General features: G+C 44.4%; 1 protein-coding gene across 2 annotated transcripts in view; it reads right to left on the bottom strand.

Annotated features, from left to right (window-relative positions):
- The window catches only part of LOC148507817 (uncharacterized), a 103495-nt gene that overhangs the window by 59505 nt on the left and 29098 nt on the right, over nucleotides 1-14892 (bottom strand). For both annotated transcript variants that reach the window (XM_088445483.1, XM_088445484.1), the window contains exons 4-5: nucleotides 7744-7846; nucleotides 7569-7654 (exon numbers count right to left, since the gene is read on the bottom strand). In XM_088445483.1, coding sequence (XP_088301609.1) covers nucleotides 7569-7654; nucleotides 7744-7846 — 189 coding nt within the window. The remainder of the gene's footprint in view (nucleotides 1-7568; nucleotides 7655-7743; nucleotides 7847-14892) is intronic.

The following is a 14892-nucleotide window of genomic DNA, read 5'->3' as shown; positions in this document are numbered from 1 at the left end:
AAATAATCCTGCACCATTCTATTGATGCTTACTTTATTAGGTTGAGTCATGGTAGAGGTGTCAATAATTGTGGGCAATTCTTTTAAACCTGACCAGATGTCACAATGGTGTTTCACTCTTGTGTGCTCAGTTGACTCATCCTCCTCACCAGTGGGTCTCTTGGGAAAGGTCAGTTTTTTCCTGGCAGCAGCATTTGCCAGAGAAACTGAAGCAGGAGACACTGTTGTGTCGTCTTTGTGAGAATTGTTTTGGGGTGCAGATGATGGGGGGACACCACAGCACACACCGTTTCTTACACTGGAAGGATAACACCATATGCACATTTTTGCATTAATGGCTTGTTTTTTTTTTAGACACAGACAACACTGGCAATTGTTTTCACTCACTTGGAAGAACAGGTACTTGTGAGAATTGTTTTGGGGTGCAGATGATGGGGGGACACCACCACACATGCTGTTGCTTACACTGGAAGGATAACACACTATGAAAAAAAATTTCACTAATGACTCTGTTTTTTTAGACAAATATAACACTGCCAATTGTTTGCACACACTTGAAAGAACCGGTCTTTGTGAGAATTGTTTCAGGGTGCAGATTAAGGGTGGGACACCACCACACACAGAACAGTAATATATGCTGTGTCACTCATCTGAAATGAACACACACTTCTTGAAATACACAATATAATTTTTTCATTCAATAGAAAAGACTACAGGTTTATTGTTTTAAACATGATTTTTTTGTTGCAATTGTTTTTGTATATATCTGGGGAAAAAAACTCAAAACAAATAGGTCTTCTTGGGGTGCAGCAGCCTCAAACACAGTAGAGTGTTTTTGGACAGATATAGTAAACTGCATGAAAAAAGGTGCAGGTTCACTTTAAGCAACAAGAAAACAATAAACAGTAACACAGACAGTAGCTAGTCTATTTGTTTGCACTGCAGTTTGTGAGTATGCAGTGTGTGTGAAAAAAACATATACACTGACAAGTAAAACTGATGCCTGCAGCCAGGGCTGGACTGGCCATCGAGCACTTCTGGCATTTGCCAGAAGGGCCAATGGTGCCAGGGCCAGTCCGAGGAGGGTGAAGTACCCCCGTCCTCCATCCAACACCGCCGGATACCTGATATGCGGTAAGGGGGAGGGAAGGGGTGGCGGCAGTGGGCCGGGAAGAGAGGGGTGCGTGCCATGTGGCCAGGCCCCTGTGACTCGCGCACGCCCCCCTCAAAACTAACCACGTTCCCTTTGTGCGCACGTACTTGGCAGACTGCCAGGGCTGATGTACAGCCCCAGTCCGTCCCTGCCTGCAGTCACACTTCCCAGACACCAACCTACTCCTGTCTCCAGATTTTAAAGTCAAATTTCATCAAAACTGGATGGTTGCACAACGCTACCTTCAACACCTGAAAAGCCTTTTCTGCCTCAGGATTCCACTTGACCATAACTGACTGTTGACCCTTGGTAAAGACAGTCAAAGGGACAGTAATTGTGGCACAAGTGAGTTTATCTTCTATAATACCCCGTGATTCCTAAGAAAGCTCTCACCTGCTTCTTATTCAGAGGACGTGGCCAATTATAAATTGTCTCAATTTTATTAAGTTGGGGCTTTATCAAACCTCTAAATATGGTGTAACCAAAATACTTTACCTCTATATTGTGACTTTTTTGGAATACCTGTTCATGTACTTATATAGAACATCCAGGTTTTTGTACAATTTGTTATCATCACTGTAATTGTCTGTGGTTCTAACAGAGTACTAACTGACATATGGAGGAATATTGATGTTTAAAATAAGGGATTTACCCCACACTACAGTATTTTTTATGCTCTTAGGTGGTTAGATGCAATTGTGTATTCATTTAAGAGTATTATATTCGCCATTACACCACTTGAAATTGAAATGTATTTTTGTTCTGGGGTAGACTCGTCATCTTTAAAATTTGAGTCTAGATCTGTAAACCCCTATCTTTTAATGGAATTAATAAAGGAGCCATTTAATATACATATTACCTTTACAACTCAACATTAAATAATACTGAAGACAACGAGTGCCCCAGAGCAGGAATTTCTTTTTAGCACTCTTGCTAAATTTGTATAGTTGTGTATGTTCACTTACAATTTCCTTGGGCGCACCGCCAACTAATGTATATACTTGGATTATTTCAGTGATATCTATAAGCAAGTCGGTTTTTTATATATTGTTATTATTCAGTCCAGTGTGGGATCACCCTTGAAGTTTTACCTGGTATGACAGAAAACAAATCTCTATTTCTTATGAGAAATTCTTTAGCCTCAAGCTGTTGGATAGTTGAGAGGGCTTTGGCTATTGTTACTTCAGGAACCAAAGGTATTGTAGTTACCGGACGGATTGGGGTGACTGACAGAGCTACTCTATCTTTCCAGGGTTTTATAAGATTTACATGGTAGTTCTGTTCTGGCTTTCTATCCCAAGGCTTTTACACCTTATAATTAAACTCACAAACTTTACTCCCTACCATGGGAAACAAAGTAAGCACTCTGGCCCTCATTCAGACCCGGTCGCAAGCGCTGAGTAATTGGGCATTACGCTTGTACACCCCTTGTAGTTCCTGTTGGGTCTATTCCAAGTGCTCTCTCACTAATGGCATCACTGCAGCTAGTCTTTCCTGCATCTGGGAAACATGCTCAATAACCGTCTTATAAGCACTGGGTTGCCCCTCCGATGTCTCTTTTGCAATATCCAGCAATCCCCTTTGGGTGTCTACCATACAGCAAATCAAAGGTGAGAACCAATGGAAGATTGTGGAACTTCTCTCGTGGCCAGCAATAAAAAGGGGCACAAATAATCCCAATCTTTCTCATTTTTATCCACCACATTCTTTATCATATTCGTAAAAGTTTTGTTGATCCTCTCCCCTAAACCATCAGTTTGAGGGTGATACACGGATGTCCTTAGCTGTGTAACCTTAAACAGGTGGCACAACTCTTTCATGATTCTTGGCATAAATGGGGTACCCTAATCAGTTAGGATTTACTTAGGTATTTCCTCTCTGCTAAAGACATGTACTAGCAATTGTCTTGTTGATGTGCTGCGCAATGGAATCAGTATTTGGTAGAGTAATGCCTTACCACCAAAATATACTTATGACCACAAGCCGACTTTATTAGCGGTCCAATCAAATCCATAGCTATTTTCTAAAACAGGGTAAGGAGAAAATGTGGCCTGGGAGTATGGTACTTACACTCAGGGCAGAATGCACAATAATCAGATACATGGACCCCTGGCCAGGAAAAAGCTGCAAAATTCTCTCCGTGGTTTATTCTATCCCTAGATGCTCTGCAGTTATGTGACCAAAAACCAAGTCTAACATCATTCTTTTATATGCCTTAGGTCCATTTTCATAATTTCTTCTCCTTTTTTGGACATTTGATACAACAAATTTGACATACTGCCATGTGAGGGTATGACAACCTATTATCAGGCTCTACTGGGTTTCCATCAACCACTTTTACATTCTCTCTAGCCTTTCCCAGAGTAGGGTCTTTTGTGTATATACTGTTCTGAGGCAAAAATATATTTTCTTACTTCAAGATCAGGTATACAGTCAGCTGGTTCAACAACATTTTCTACTTCTTTAGTTGGTACATCATTCTGCTCTCCACTGCTGCTCTCATCACTATCTGACTCCCCAAACAGGCTTGGAAAAGGGAGCACTTCAGACACAGGGAACATTCCCACTGTCCCTGTATCAGTAACATTATCAAGGTCTGGGTTATTTACTTCTGTAATCATTTGGGCTTCCCACAGCTTCCAGAATTTGGAAAAATCTCTCCCCAATATAGTATCAAACATCAAAGAAGGAACTATCCCACAGTGACAACCGTGGGACCACACTGTGTTGCTATGTTTACTTCAGCAGTATCATAATGCCAAGAATCCCTGTGTATACAGGTTACATTAAGAATTTTCCCCTGATATTTTAAGGGGTTCACCAACTTGACTTTTACAAGAGTAACCAGACTACCAGAATCTAGCAGACCTATCACACATTTGCTTATCTGGCTCAGACTATTTGCGAGCGCTCGCTCTGAATCAGGGCGGATTTAAAAAAAAAAAAAAATCCACCTCCAGGCCGCTCGCATAGATGTGGGTGACCACCCACAGCTTTTGCAGGCGGCCTGGTGATGGTAGCAATTATCGCAACCATCGGGCTTGCGACGAGACCCTTGTGGTAGGGTCTCGGTTCCTGCAAGCCCGAGTCAACTTCCTGCTCTAATAGAGCAGGAAGTTCACTACTGACATCACGAATGATGTCAGTAGGGCCGCCCACAAACGGCAGGCGTTCCTTCGGGAACACCTCCGTTTGTCCAGCCACCCCCCCCCTCCTCACCTACAAAACAGGGCAAGCTGTCGATCAACATCGACAGCCGCCCCGTTTTGTAGCGAGCCCCCGGAGCGAGTGAAGCTCATGTACGCGCATTGTGCACACCGAGCGTGCGCACTGGCCGACCATCGACCCATCGCTATGCGCTCGCCAGCGGGTCTGAATCGGGCCCTAAATCAAAATATGCCTTTTACGGTTCCCCTGACAGGAAGGGTGCCACTGATTTTTAGGCCAACCATCTCTCTCAGCTGTTCTTTCAAAAGTGGTTAAATAGGCTTCAACATCATCACTTTTTGTCATCTGTTGCATGAAGTGACTAGCCCATATCCATGGAAGCATTTCCAGAAAGGGCCTCTTTTAAGTTCACAATATAACAGCCCCTCCCCCTCCAAAAAAAACACACACACGAAAAAAAAGGTTGTTTGTCACTTTAAATTGCAGTTTAAGTGCAATTCTTGCATTCTCCACCATGTGTGGCAAGATCAGGGTAATGGTGCAGACTCTGGTGTAAATGGTTGCACTTCTCATGCAGCAGTAAAGTAGTAGTACACCAGTCCAGGGCCTTAGTGCAAGTAACCACAGCTAGTTTTAATAGCTGCACAATAATAAACAAAACATAAAAGTAAATCCTGGCCTGCCTGACTCGAACTAAACAAAGTTATTCCCTTTCTCAGAGTGGAAGGACCTAACGTCCCTCTAACAAAACAGAAGTTTTTAGCACAGTACTTACATTCGGTAATCACAGTGTCTCTCAACAAGCCTCTGACCTGCTCCCCAGGCAGTGAGAGCCTGAGGTTGTCTGGCAATCAAAGCTGCTAATCAGCTTCTGTCTACCAGACAGAAGCTAAAAACATGGGGCATATATATCTCCTCCTGACAACCTTTCCAGTGAATTAAAAAATATATCAAGATAAGCACCACATCCTGTCAATAAGAAACCTGTACTTGGATTTTTTACAATTTCATTCATATTTAGAGCAGAGTGATGTTTTCTATATAGAATCAGCCAGGATCAATGTTACTATATATAGTATATATTATTTACTCATCTATTCGTAACTATGTAGCTGTAGGTCCATGTATCAAGCACAAATATGCAGGAAAGGGCACCACATTCCTTTTCTTTGCTATGTGCGTCCCTCCATATGGGGTGTGACTGGAGGAGGAGTTGGTGCACCCATTACCATGTGGTCTGTTGCGAACCTCCCTCCATCTCTCAATGCTGAAAGCTTTTATCACCTCTGAAGTGGTGAAGATCAGCTCTACTCTTTTTTTGAGCAGAGCCATGTTACATGTAATACCTAAATATTCTATAAGCCACTACTCTCACCACAAACATAGCAGTGGGGGATCTATATAACTTAATTTAATTTTTATAACTATTATATAACATTGTATGTGTAGTTTATATTGTTATGTTTACCCAACGTTTTGCACTTACCAATGGTTACTTTCTAAATGTATTTTCACTTTCCATTTCTAACCTCCTAATGCACTCAAGGCACGGTGCCAGGTTCAAGTAATTTCTGCAGATCACCAGCACTTTATCTATTACCTACATCTTGGCTTTAATTTCCTATTTCTGCTCCTTTCCTGTACTCGTTCATGCAGGGCCGCTGATAGAGTGTTCGGAGTCCCATTTCAAACTATAAATTTGCGCCCTCCCAATTTTTAGAAAGGGACATCGCCCACCAAAGGCACGTGCCGGAAAAAGGGCATGGCCTCACTATAAAGGAGCGTGGCCACACAATAGTACCAATTCAAGTTACACCACACAGTAGCACAATCTTATTCACATTACACCGCACATAGTGCCCCTGATTCACATCGCACCACATAGTAGTGTCCCTTGTCATGATACGACACACAGTAGTGCCCCTTATACACATTGCCCACAGTACTGCCCCTTACACACATTATGCCCACAGTAGTAGTGCCCCTTACACGCAATGCTCACAGTAGTAGTGCCCCTTATGCAATGCCCACAATAGTAGTGCCTTTTATGCAATGCCCACAGTAGTAGTGCCCCTTATGGAATGCTCACAATAGTAGTGCCCCCTTACACATAATGCCCAAAGTAGTAGTGACCCCTATACAATGCCTACAGTAGTAGTGCGCCTTATGCAATGCCCACAGTAGTAGTCCCCTCTATACAATGCCCACAGTAGTAGTGTCCCTTATACAATGCCAACAGTAGTAGCGCCCCTTATACAATGACCAAAGTAGTATTACCCCTTACACATAATGACACACAGACAAACACACAACATTGTACTTACCTGACTACCCACTCCTGCACCCACAGACATCCAAAATCTCCTCACGCTTAGCACTGTGGGAGAGACGCCGTCTCTCTCTACACCAACTGCGGGTGCCAGAAGGCGGAGCTCTGGAATGACCTCCAGCCTCTGGCTGCAGAGTGGGAGCCGCCGAGCATCAGCTGGTAGCAAAATCTCAGTGGGCGCCCGGCAAATGTAGAAGCCGGAGGCACCGCCTCTCCAGTCCATCACCTCCCTGCTGTGCGTATCGCGCCTGCCCTACATTCATGTACCACTCTGCATCTTGCTCCTCTACTTCTAGTATTTGTTGCAGCAAGTCAATGAGGTGCAATGGTAATGATACATTCTGATTGAAGTGGTCCAATGTGCCCAGAAGATCAGCAAACAGCATTCTCATGCAAGCTGTTCCTAATTAAAAACTGGATACAAGAGTTTTAACCTTAAAAACCCATAGCCTTTTTTAATTGAACTATGAAATGAACATTCCTTTACTCAGAACTTACCCCCATGCTCAGAAGTACTGCAGTTATGGCACTGCTAGGCCGCTGGCTGCAGGAGAGGTATTAAGTCCTTAGGATGTTATCAATATTTGGTAAAGGGGACCTCTTCTCTAACTACACACTGTAATGTGGTTTACATACACGTTCTTGATAAATATGATTGGTTTCTTATATTACCAGTGAGAAAATTCAAAAATAAAGAATATTTACCTATTATTTTCCAGCGCTCCACGTTTTATAATGCCAACACACTGTCTGGAGTCTAGTTATATAGTTCAGTACATTGCTTATATATTACACATTCATTATTCAGTAGAATGCAGAAGCAGTAATGTTTCACAGACTTAAGAATAGCCTTAGGTAGATGAAGTTGTAAGAGGTTACAGTGTGTCATGCAGGAAAGTACAAGGGCAGCACAGTCTACCTTGGAAGATCCAACAGAAGTAACATGAACAGATCTACTTCACTCAACCTCTCCTTGTCGCCCTGAAATGATTTCAGACGTTGTACCTGGTATAAAGCAAAGTTTTTATGATGAAATACAGATCATGCCACATTGTCCAGGTTATGACAAAAGCTAATGCAAAATATTTACTTACCTCTTCTCTGTCTGGTAGGTGTTTCCACAATTCATGTAATCTCTCTGAGGTGTACATATCTCCATTCCCCATTTTTATATCGTCAACAATTTGTTCAGCTGATCTACAAAGATAAAGTTATAGCTATAGTTATAGTGGACTTTTATCTAGCTCTATAACTAGCTGAAGTACCCGGCGTTGCCTGGGTTTAAGTCTTAAAGTTATTAAGTTATCAATGAGTTGGATGTAACTGTCAACATTTTAAAAATAATTAGCAGCTTAGCATCTCTTCCAACACACCCTTGAGGAAAGTTCTTCCCAGTGCACTCCGCCGTGGGGTCCGACTGGGACCCCAACCACTTCATTAGCCATCCAAGACTAATTGCCACCCCTCTGCTAAGTTTTCAGCCAAATTCATCCAGTGGAAGGCCCAGAACAGGCTCCACGGGTCAAAGTTCTGCCCAGCGTACACCAGCGGGAGGTCCGACTGGGGCCTCAACCCCCTAGTATGTCTTCTGGGATTCAATGTCACCACTCTGTGAAGTTTTTGACCAAATCCATTCAGTGAACGACTCAGAACAGGCTCCCCGGGTCAAAGTTCTGCCCAGCATACACCAATGGGAGGTCCCACCAGGACCCCAACCCCCTTAAAATCTCCCCAGGATCCAACTGGACCACCTCGCGTTGGTTTCATCCCAATCAGTTCAGGGTTGTCCGAATACATAACCGGACAGACAAACAAACAAATTAAAAATTAATTTTATACAAAAGATATTGTCTAACATTTCCCCTGGAAAAAATACCAGTTCACAATGCCTTTGATGGAAGTTTCATTTTTGGTGGTTTGATTATTTTCCAAATGTTCTTCTCACTCTGTAAGTTGCATTTCTTAATAAGGAACACAGTTTTTTTGATAACTAAAGAATTTAACCCAGTTACTTCAGTTGCCTGAAAAACATGAATGCACATTCAACTGGAATGCCAGGCAAATGCTATCTTGGGGTTTCAGCTACTGTCCCAAAGTTGAACCCATTTCTTCTCCACTTCAGCCCTGTGTGAATTTTTTTTAGGGATACCTGCCCTTACCTTACCATATATATTCTGCAAATGTAAAACTGATACACCTACACCCTTTATTGACTTTACAATACTCCTGTCATAGGTCATGTCTATCCAACTGAATCCTATAATGGCATAAAAATATTACAGAGAACCTACAGCGACTATGGAGACTATTCATTATCACTTTATTTCTACAAAAGCAGGTGAAAATGAACAGTTTCACCTACTTTTGTAAAAATGAAGTTTTGGGACCATTCATTATCATTGTAACACAGGAGATATCACAGATAATTCCTGCTTACCTGTCTCTCCTGATGTGGCCCGCTGTCAGACCTAAATTCATCAAGCTCCGAAAATCCAATAATTTTGGAGCTTGACTGCGGGAGCATTCGTCATCTTCACATGTCTTTTAGCTCCCGCACACCCGCTCCTTCCCTGTGGGAAGGAGTCCCGGGTGCGAAAAGGGATCCTTTAGGATTCCTCCGCCCCTGTCTGGCTCCTTCCCCCGGATGCCGGTACTTTATTTTTAAAACTCTCTAAAATTTCTCATGGGCCTGTCCTCTTTACCATTTATCTCATGTCTATATATCTCATATGTTTTTGTTAAATCTTAAGCTGAATTTTTGTGTAGTGCTACGCTAAATGTTAAACTCATCTATATATATAAAAGGCTAACTCTGCTCCTCACCTCTATGAGGGGAACTCAGGTATGATGCATGCCTGCGGCCACTAGATGGCTCCCAACAGAGCAATTAAATTGTTGCTCCGTTCAGACGTGCACAGCCGCCAACATTTCTACTCGTTGCCCCCCGAGCTGGCGAGCAGAAATGACCGAAAAGGTGACCCGTTTCAGTGCTCAAACAGGACTTTATGCGGGCGCGACAATGTTCCGTCATTTTGACAGACTGCTAACTAGTATGCATATAATTGTTTAAACATGAATCGTACTTCTGTATGTGCCAAACATCTGTATCAGGAACACACTAGAATAAAATGGATCCAATCAGCGGCGGCTCCTACCCTCTTCACATAGGAAGGCTGCCTGTGCTGCAGTCCAGACTCGGAGCCTGAATATAATACAATAAATCTGGCTGGTGTAGGCGCACAAACACTTGTGGGACAAGAAGCTGGGTTGAGCTGACGATAAGGCAGAGGAAGTGGATTTCTACTGGAAGTGCTGTGGGTGGGATGCACTAAACGGAAAATGCGGTAAAATCCCCATTTACTACATTTTCGTATGCATTATTCTCCTGGCCGCTGGGCTCCGATGCAGAGGGTAATGCCAGCTTTTGCAGGCATTATCCTATTGAAGCCTATGGGCTTCTACCGCATCGCGCTGCTATGAGGGATCCAATCGGATCCCTCCCAGCATGCCCTGCGGCCACTGCGTAGGGCAGATCAAAAAAGAACAGCTCTTATCAGAAGAGCTGTCCTTTGCTGTACTTATTGCATATGTTAGTGCATATGCGATCTGTACAAATGCGAAGCATGGCAGTAAGTGGCGCACTATGTTAGTGCATACCGCTGTCTGTTAATCGCGCCAAGAATTTGCAGTACCAGGGAGCAGAAAGCACCTCCTCCCAGGACTGCTTGTCCTGTGTGTGATTGGCAGGTAGTGCTTCCAATGGGAAAACTTACTTACTGGCTCACTGGAAGTGGCAGATTTTACTGGGAAGGCTGTAGCCCCTGGGTAAAATCCGCCACTGGATCCAATACAATCAGTCTTCCACTTTGCCTCTAAACTACTTGAGCTAATTGTGTATAATCGCCAAACCCTCTTTCTCTCTGCTCACTCTCAACTTGACCCTCTACAATCAAGCATCTGTCCTCTCCTCTCTACTGAAACTGCCTTTATAAAAGTGACCAATGACCTGCTCATGGCTAAATCTAAGTGTCTCTTCTCCATTATCATCTTGATCTCTTCTCCTTTAAATTTTTCACTCCTTAGGCCCTTAAGACACTGTTCTCTCCTTGTTTTACTCATACCTTTCTGAACACTACTTCAGTGTCTCCATTTCTGCCACATTCTCATCTCCTCCTCCACTCTTTCTGTTCGAGTTCCACGAGTCTCTATTTTAGGCCCCCTCCACAAGTCTCTATTTTAGGCCCCCTCCACAAGTCTCTGTTTTAGGCCCCCTCCACAAGTCTCTGTTTTAGGCCCCCTCCACAAGTCTCTATTTTAGGCCCCCTTTGCTCACTATACCTCTTCTCTTGGTGAAGTAATGCACTATTTTTGGCTTCAAATACCACCTTTACACTGATAACACACAAATCTACAGCTGCTTTCCTGCTTTTCTATCTCACATTTCTGACTGCCTCTCTACAATCTCTACCTGCATGTCCCAGTACTAGCTCAAACTTAACATGGAAAAAAGTGAATCCATCACCCCCTACCTTCCTCCAAGGGAATCATAACCCCTCCTCTAGTCTCCCTTAAATTTCAAAGCTGAAAATATCTCACTCTCTTCTGTTACTCAAACCTTGGCGTCACCCTCACTTCTCTCTCAGTTTTGCCCCCACATACAGTCACTCACCCTATCCTGCACTCTCCACATCAACACTGTCTAAATACAGCCTTTCCTGCCACAGGACCTTGCCAGCCCCCTGATCCACTCCTTTGTCATCTCCTGCCTATATTACTGTAACCTTCTGCTAGCTGGCCTTATCCACCTACAGCTATCCTCCATAGAATCAATCCTAATTATTGTTGCAATATTGATTTTTCTCTCCCATCGCTCCACCTCCATCAAACTACTCTTTAAATCCCTTTTCTGGATTTACATCTACACAAGCATCCAATTTAAGCTCCTCACTCTCAACTTCAAAGCTCTCACTACCTTCCCCACATACATATCTGATCTTGTATCAAGATAAATCCCCTGGCACCCTCTCCAATCTTCCTCAGACCAATGCCTCTCCTAGCCACTTCACACTCCCACATCCAAGACACCTTGCATGCTGCACCCTACCTGATGTCTTCCTTAACCCATTTGACCATGCCCCCCCAAATCTTCACTTCTTCAAGTGGTCCCTCAAAACCCACCTTTTTAATACCTACCTCCCTGCTCCTCTCCTAACACTCAACTCAGCTTCCCCTGACCCTCTGCCCATTCCTCTAGACCAGTGTTTCCCAACCTCGGTCCACAAGGCACAATAGCAGTCCAGGTTTTAGTGATATCCATGGATGAGCACAGATGGTTAAATCAAAATAACTGAGATACTAATTAAGACACTTATGTATGGCTATCCTTAAAATCTGAACTGTTATGCCGGGTACACACTAGACCAGTGGGTCCCAACTGTGTGCCGTGGCACCCTGGGGTGCCTCAGGACACTTGCAGGGGTGCCTCTTGGTGGTCCAGCACCAAGTCACATTATTTATGATGAATGTAATGTAAATATGTGGACAAACAGAAGCACAAACCTGTCCACCACCACATAACTGACCCTAAGGATGACAGGAAGCACAATTTACTTCACTGTACTACTTCACTACATTGTTTTCTGAATTTCTCAATCATAAACTTTTGGCTTAGGGGTGCCGTGAAAACAATGCTGATACACTAGAGTGCCTTGGTTCAAAAAAGTTGGGAACCACTGCACTAGATGATATGTCATCCGATCTGTCCGGATCGGATGACATATCGGGCACATTGTCTAGTGTGTACCTGCTATGTCGCTGACGATGCGTGCTCTTGTGCGTAATCAGTGACATCAACTGTCGGACCTGCATGCAGGTCCAACAGGCAACATCGTTAATGAGGGCCATGCTGCTGAATGCAGTATGGCCTCCACCGTCGCTTCATCCGTCGGCAGTGTGTATGCACTTGCCGATGCCAGCACCCCTCCAGGTTCTGTCACTTACAATGTCAGTACACACTCGTCAAGTGTGTACCGGCCTTTAGTATGCCTTGAGGACAGTGGTTGGAAACCCCTGCTCTAGACTGTAAGCTCTCGCATGAAGGGAACTCTGCACCTTCTGTCTCACGTCTACTGCTCTTTAACTCTCCTACCCTGTGCCTCCAATCTACTATGGGGCATATTCAGTAGGCTGCGAGAAAAGCAAAAAACCCACACCTGCGAGGTTTTTCCTGCAGGTATGGGTTTTTTGCTATTCTATTAGGTGCTTGTTTTGTTTTAAAACACACACCAGGAGGTTATTTTTGCGCACCTCCTGAGCAAACGTTATTTTTACTAAAGCCCTTGCTCCTCCCACCAGCCCCTGGGACTCCCAGCAGCCCCCTCTCCAGTAAGAAGAGAGAGGGGAGGCCGCCGGGAGCCGCGGAGACTACTGGAGACCCCCGGTAAGGTAAGTGGTGGAACTGAAAACCCCGCAACCAGTATTTTGGAAATTGAATACCGCGGGTATCGGAAGCGCGCATACCCGCGGTATTTCTAAATTGGGAGCGAGGTGCGCAAGATTTTTGACTCACTAAACCTCACGCCCAATTGCATATGCCCCTATAAGTTTACAACCACTATCACACTTTCTCTCCTCTCACTCTATTCTTGACTCTCTGCAATCATGCTTCTGCCCCAACAATCCACAGAGATGCACACAGAAAAGTTATCAATGATCTACTTTCTGCAAAGCCTGAAGGCATTTCTATGTACTCATCTTACAAGGCCTCTGTATGGGATCGGTATGAATGACTGCCAGACCTATGTCCGGCGGTTCAAATCCTGACGCCGAAAGACCGGCACCAGTGAAGATCCTGACAGATCCTCCCGGGGGGTGCTTAACCCTAACCTCCCCCCGGAGGTGCCTATCGCTAACCCCCCCTTCCCCTAGCGTAACCCTAACCCTCCCGGAGGGGTATCTATCCCTAAGTCCCCCCCGGGCGCCCCTAACCTAACTCTCCCCCCCCCGCGGGTGTCCGCGCCCCCACCGCCCGTCTTACCTTCATTTGGTATGCCAGGCGTCGGGATTTCGACACCTATCATTAGTCCCCTGTCAGGATTGCACAGTCGGGAAGCCGGCGGTTGGCATTCGACCATTGGCTTCCTGACTGCATACCCTCTGTACTGCTCTTGACAATGTTGATTACCCTATTCTCCTGCACACCCTTCAATCCATTAGCCTTTTTTGGCACGGTTCTTTCATGGTTCACTTCCCATCTATTGATCTACTCCTTTAGAGTCCCTACTCTCCACTACCTGCCAACTTCACCTTAGACACTTCACCTTAGACATATTGCCAGAATACCCCCTTTTCTTCCCCAAGATGCTACGAAAGCTTTTATCTTCTCTCTCATCATCTCTCACTTTGACTACTGCAACCTTCTCCTATCTGGCATATACCTCATGCATCTGTCACTCTTCAATCCATCTTAAGTGACTGATATTCCACTCTTGCTGCTCCACATTTGCTGCACACTTTGCAAATCCAATTCATATTACTGATCCTCAACAACAGCATTACTCATATCCCGACAACACCACCACTTCATACTTTTCATATTTCATCTCCATATCACCCTCTGATCTAACCTCACCTCACCTCTAGTAACCACTTCTCATACCCGCTAACCTGACTTCTCCTGTGCCACTACCCACTTATGGAATTCCCTACCATGCCCTATTATACTCTCCCACAGGTTACGAATCTTTAAATGTTCACTATAAACCAATCTCTATATTAAAGCTTACTCTAGTGCAGTGGTAGCCAACCCTGGTCCTCAAGAGCTACCAAAGGTGCATGTTTTGCAAGTCTCCTCACAGAATCACAAGTGATATAATTAGCTCCACCTGTGGATCTTTTCAAATGTGTTAGTTAGTAATGGATGCACCTGTGCACCTGCTAGGTGGTCTGGAAAACGTGAACTGTTGGTAGCTCACGAGGACCGAGGTTGGCTACCCCTGCTCTAGTGCCATCTATACTAAGCACAGTTATGCACCCTCAGGCGCTCGCTCTTATTGTTTCAGCTGTGACAGCTTTCAATTCCAATTAGAGTGTGTAAATATATCTTTGGTTTCTTGTCTGTATGTATTTTCAGAGCTGTAACTCCGGGTATACGTCCGGTGCTGTCTCCCAGGGCGCAGTACCATGTTGGCGGTACCCCCCACAGCTCCTGCATCTGGCTAGCTGGGTGCCTAGAACAGCACCTT

Source organism: Taudactylus pleione, unplaced genomic scaffold, assembly GCF_031769625.1.
Source record: "Taudactylus pleione unplaced genomic scaffold, aTauple2 ptg000381l, whole genome shotgun sequence".
Classification (NCBI taxonomy): domain Eukaryota; kingdom Metazoa; phylum Chordata; class Amphibia; order Anura; family Myobatrachidae; genus Taudactylus; species Taudactylus pleione.
Note: the sequence above shows the minus strand (reverse complement) of the source record. Positions and strands in the feature narration are given on the sequence as shown.